Raw genomic sequence first — 6000 nt, forward strand, 5'->3', positions numbered from 1 at the left:
TTTTTTTCTTTCCAGAGCTGTTTGGATTCACCTTTCAGAGAATTCATATCCTGTCCCTGACTTTTTCTTGAATTGTTAATTTCTCCTTATAGATTTCAAAGAATTTATGTATATATTTCAGTTTAAAAGTAAGACTTTTGGACCAGGAGTGGTATATGTCTTTAATCCCAGCTCTGGATGCAGAGGCTGGCACATATCTCTGAGTTCCAGGCCAGCCTGGTTTACTTAGTGAATTCCAGATTAGTCAGAGCCTGTCTGAAAAAAAAAAAAGTGTTTTTTGTTTTTTAATCACAATCGGTAGCCAGTTTGCTTTTTGTAGTTTTTGCCAGAATTTTGATTTTTATGGTGTCATGTTTTCAGTCTAGTCCTTTGTGGTTTCTGAGTTTTCTTATCTGTAAGGCCTTCTGCTCTGGAAGATGATGATGTTATTTTGCTGTTTTGAGTCAGGGTTTAACTCTGTATTCCAAGGTGGCTTGGGATTTACTGTGTAGAATAGACCGGCTTTAAACTGGGGCATCTACCTTCTCTGCTCACTCGTGGAGTGGTAGGATTGCAATGTCCTGCCTTTCAAGATTATTAACAGAAGACAACTCTTAAGTTTTTCTTTAGAACATTTATTGTCTTGTTTTAAAATTATTTACTTAAGATAGGGTCCCAGTATGTACCCCTGGCTGCCTGGAGTTAGACCACACTGGTCTAGAATTCACAGAGATCCTCCTCCTTCTGCCTCCTCAGCACTGGGATTAAAGGTGTGCACCACCACTCTTGGCCTTACAATGTATCTATCTCGGTATAAGGTTCAGGCTGGTAGAGTCTGTGTACTTTCCAGGACTTAAGTGTGTGCTGCTTGCTTGCCTCTCGAGTCCTGTGACAGGCCAGGCTGTGGTTTTCCTCAGATGCTGATCCGCAAAAGCCAACATAATTCAGCTTTCTATATTGCTGTATCATCTTACTGAGTAATTCATATCACCTTTACCTATACTACTTTCCAGTGATTATTTTTTAAGTTTTATTCTCTGATACAAAGTCTCGTGTAGCCAAGGATGACCTCCAGTTTTCACCCTCAGAGTGCTGGGATTACAGGCATCTCCCATAATGTGCTTCTGTGTGGTCCTGGGGATTAAACCTGTGGCTTTGTTCATGTTAAGCAAGTGCTGAACCATCTGAGCTACATTCTCACCCCTTTCTTTTCTCTGTTAATGCCTTCTTTACACGCAGGTCTCATGGCACTCTGTGTTATCCTTACAGGTAGAATTCACCACTTTCTGCCTTTTCTCCCCTTTAGTATTGTCCTGAGAATTTTGATTTTTTTTTCTACTGGAAACTTAATATCAACTGTGTTTGGCTCTACCCTTGAAGTTGTTTTTTTTGTTGTTGTAGATAGAGGTAGAGGTAGCTTTCTTTCCCCATAGTTTTTAAAACTAGAACATTTATTGTATGACTGTAGAAATTCTCAAGGTGAATTTATCTGCCCTCTTGGGTTCAGGTGTGGTTCTTTTGAAAAATTCATGCCTGAACCTGCAATACATAATTTTTATTTTTTATTTTCTTGAGACAGGGACTTATTCCTGGTTGGCCTAGAGATACTGTGTACACTAGGCTGGCCTCAGATTCACAGAAATGTGCCTCCCTCTGCCTTCCCAGTGCTGGAATAAAGGCTTGTGCCACCATGGTGGCCTGCAGATGTCATCCTTAGGTACTTCATTTGTCCTGTCCTGGGCCATATTTTTTTCTCTTAATCTTGGCACTCTGGTTAGACTTTCTCTTGTGGTGGTAGGCTGGGCACATTTACCACAGGCTAACTCCAGAGGTGGTAGGACTCAGCCCTCTACAAACAATGGCATTTCCTTCACCATCTTGCTTCTATCCTTGAGACCAGAAAGAGCTGCTGTAGCTTTCAAAACATTCTGATGGGGAGGAAATGACCTTCCTGCTGAACTCCCACTCAGGACAATAGTGCTGAGTACTCCCACTCAGGACAATAGTGCTGAGTACTCCCACTCAGGACAATAGTACTGAGTACTCCCACTCTGGAAGTATTACCGAGTACTCCCACTCAGGACAATAGTGCTAAGTACTCCCACTCAGAAAATACTACATTTTCCCTTCTCAGTGGTAAGCATGGAGCCCAGGGCCTTGGGGGTGCTGAGGGGTGTCCTAACTGCTGTATCATCCTTTTCTCCCTTGCTAGTACTTTGGGGTTTTTTTCCCTGGACAGTTATTTTGTATCCTTTTTAGAGTTCTTTCTATTTATTTGGTTTTCTTTTTAAAATGTATTTTTACTTTATGTTTATGGTGTTTTGCTTGCATGTATGCCTGTGCACCACTAGTGTGCAGCATTCATGGAGGCCAGAGGAGTTCCTCAGACAGAGCATCTGGAATGGGAGCTACAGATGTTGTGAGCTGCTGTGTAGCAGAGCTGGCAACTGAACCCAAGTCCTCTCAAAGAACAGCTGGTGCTCTTAATGCCTGAGCCATCTCTCCAGCCTGTATTTTTAGTTTTTATTTATTTATTTTTTTGAGACAATGTCTCATGATATTGTTCTGGCTGGCCTAGAACTCACTGTGTAGATCAGACTGGCCTCAGACTCACATAGATCTGTCTGCCTCTGCCTCCTGAAAATTGAAATTAAAGGTACACTCAACCATATTTGATTATTTTAAATGTATACATCTATACATATATATATATATGTGTATATATATATGTATGTATGTGTATGTCTATCTATCTATCTATACATACTGTGTGTGTGTGTGCGTGTGTGCGTGTGTGCGTATGTGCACGCACATGTATATGTGTATGGAGGCCAGAAATTGACATTTGGATGCCTTTCCCAGTCACTTTGTTGCTTATTTTTTTTTAAAACAGGCTCACACTGAACTTAAGAGATTGATGCTTTGGCCAGACTGGAGGCTCTGTGATTCACCTGTTTGCAACCCCATTACTAGGGCTGTAGGCACATGCTACTGTGTCTGGTGTTTTGTCAATACTGGGGATCAAACTCAGGTTTTTATACTTGTATAGTAGACACTTTGCCCACAGAGCCATCTCCGTAACCCTTGTTGTTTTTGTTTTTGACAGAGTCTCTGTGTCGTCTGGTTATCCTAGAACATGCCATGTAGATCCAGATTGGCTTTGGACTTGCAGTAGTCCTTCTGCCCCAGCTTCCTAAGTGCTGAGATTATAGCCATATGCCTATAATCACATGGTTTTCTGTTTGTTTTTGATTTCAAGACAGAGTTTCTCTGTGTAGCCTTGGTTGTCCTGGAACTCTCGCTGTAGACCAGGCTGACCTCAAACTCAAGAGATCCATCTGCCTTTGCCTTCTGAGCCCTGGGATCAAAGGCATGTGCCACCATGCCTGGCTCATTACATTTTTTTTTTAAACTATAATGTATTAGTAAAGAATTGTTTGTGTATGAAGGCTATAGTATATATATTTAAAATTATTTTCTCTTATCTCATTGCCTTTACACATGTTAATGTGCATATTTCCCATACATATAATTATGTAATACAAGTTTTTTTGTAAGAAAATTAACAGTGGCCGGGCGGTGGTGGCGCACGCCTTTAATCCCAGCACTTGGGAGGCAGAGGCAGGCAGATTTCTGAGTTCCAGGACAGCCAGGGCTACACAGAGAAACCCTGTCTCAAAAAACCAAAAAAAGAAAGAAAGAAAGAAAGAAAGAAAGAAAGAAAGAAAGAAAGAAAGAAAGAAAGAAAATTAACGGTGATGGCTGGGCATGGCAGCCCACATTTGTAATCCCAACACTGTAATATCTAACACTTAGGAGAGATTAGGAGAGATTAGGAGTTCAAGTCTAGCCTTAGCTATATAGAGAGTGGGACTGGCCCTAGCTATATAGCGAGATGCTGGTCTCAACCCCTCCTCTAAAGAGTAGCACTTTGTCATAACTTCTTGGGAACTGTGTTATAATTTGCCCCTGTGCTTCAGATAGAACCTGGCTGGTCTCATACATGCTAAGCACTGCCACTGAGCTACATGGGTCCCTGACCCCTGAGCATGTTTATTATGACATCATCGATACAACGTGAGATTTGCCAGTTTAGCCATCTGAAGTGTATGACTCAGTGGTATTAACTGCATTCTTTCCATTGTGAAGCATCACCATTAAATATTTCCAAAACTTTGATCCCCTGAAGTTAAGTTCTTTAATGATAAGTGATGACTTACCCGCCTGCTCCTAGCCATGGCTGATGCCCAGTTGACTGTGTGTCCTATGGCTTTGCTTATCATAGGGTTTTCATAGAAGTGATATTTGACACTCTGTATCAGACTTACTGCATTCAGCCTAATATTTTCAAAATGTATGACTGTTTGTTCCTTTGTGTAGAGTAATAATAATTGTGTAGACAGTGGAGGCTGTGGGTTTTAATAGCTCCATAATCCCATGTGTGAAACATTCTTAGCCAGTCTTCTTTTGTCTCATTCAGATAAGCCACGTAGCAGATACGCTGTCAACAACACAGGAGAACATGTTGATGACCAGGATGGTGACTCCAGGTAAGGGCTGGACAGCCATTCAGGCAGGAGGGCTGGTTCTCTTTCTAGGCCTGGACAGAGCTCCACCCTTCTGCTTACCTAGATCTTTGTCCCTCTGAGAAATGTAGTGCCCTTCCCGTATAGTAAGTGCTGTTAGGAAGTGCGTAGCTGGGTTGCACTGCCAGCCCCTGACTGGCTTGGATTTCCTTGTGTGGATCGAGGGGACAGGATGGACAGGTCATGTCATGTGGTGCATCTCTCTCCAGTCAGAGGATCCTAGAGGAAGGCAGAGCCTTTGCCATCCTCAGATCTGCTTCCTCGCACATGACCAGGAGTGAGATGCAGGTGCTAAGGCGCAGTGCAGCCTGGGCGCAGTGGGAGCCGAGGCTGCTCCCTCCTTCCTGTGTTTGCTCTTCTCTACGTCTAGGAGGACTGTCAGGGGCTTCATTCATAAACAACACTTCTGCCTTCTTATGTTCATTTGAAAGGTTAGTGAGATGCAGCACAGGCCTAGATAAAGGAGAGAAGATTGCAATTTACTTGCCTGGATCCCCTGAAACATGAACAGGGCCTGTGTGAGGTAAAGGATAGGGTTTCTAGCCTGGCGGTGGTGGTGTACACCTTTATTCCCAGCACTCAGGAAGCAGAGGCAGGCAGATCCCTGTGAGTTCAAGGCCACCCAGGGCTACACAGAGAAACCCTGTTTCAAAAGATCATAAAAAAAAAATGGTTGGGCTTCTCTCCCAGGAGAAAGCCACGGAGACTCCATACTGGGTCTTTGCTGTATGGTCAGCGCTATATCCTGTCAGATCTTTGAAAAGGCACCATGTCCACCACTCTGATTTATAGTGCCAAAAGTACGTGGGGTTTTGCTTGTGTGTTTGTTTGTTTTTGTTTTATTTCATCTCAGGTACTGGGATGACAGGCCTGTGCCACTATGTCCACTTTTATATGGCACTGGGGTTCGATCCCCAGGACTGCATGCATGCTATTCATCAACAGCACAGGCAACCATATTGGTCCATGGGGCACATCCCCAGATCCCAAAGTGTGTTTTTTATCCTCTCCTGTGAACATGGTAGAAGTGAGGGGGAGGGTGGTTGGTCGAGGTGGCTGGAGATAGAAAATTGCTGGTCCTTTTAGAGGAGGGTCTTGGTGTAGTTTTTCCTTTAAGGATGGTAGCTTGTGTCACATGTGTCACAGGCACATGGAAAGCTTTTGCCCCAGCTGCTTGTGGTGGTGCCTACTGTGATACTAGCACTTGGAAGGTGGACATAGGGATGACTAAGAATTTAAGGCCAGCCTGAGCTACAAGAGACTGTCTCAAAACAACAAAACAAAACCCTTTGCTGCTGTATACTGGGCAGGTGTGTCTTGTTTTCTGTCTATGTCACAGATCTCTGTGGAAAAACTGCCCTCACCTTTACCTCCTACCAAGATTCCCTGGAGTGAGGCCTTTCAGTAAGCTTTTCTTTTCCTCCCCTCCCCTCCC

General features: G+C 43.4%; 1 protein-coding gene across 2 annotated transcripts in view; it reads left to right on the plus strand.

The window, feature by feature from the left end:
- Nprl3 (NPR3 like, GATOR1 complex subunit) overlaps positions 1-6000 on the plus strand; it is a 38630-nt gene that overhangs the window by 1928 nt on the left and 30702 nt on the right. For both annotated transcript variants that reach the window (XM_028756445.1, XM_028756446.1), the window contains exon 2: positions 4460-4529. In XM_028756445.1, the coding sequence (XP_028612278.1) occupies positions 4460-4529 (70 nt within the window). The remainder of the gene's footprint in view (positions 1-4459; positions 4530-6000) is intronic.

Source organism: Grammomys surdaster, unplaced genomic scaffold (assembly GCF_004785775.1).
Source record: "Grammomys surdaster isolate TR1022 unplaced genomic scaffold, NIH_TR_1.0 126121, whole genome shotgun sequence".
Lineage (NCBI taxonomy): Eukaryota > Metazoa > Chordata > Mammalia > Rodentia > Muridae > Grammomys > Grammomys surdaster.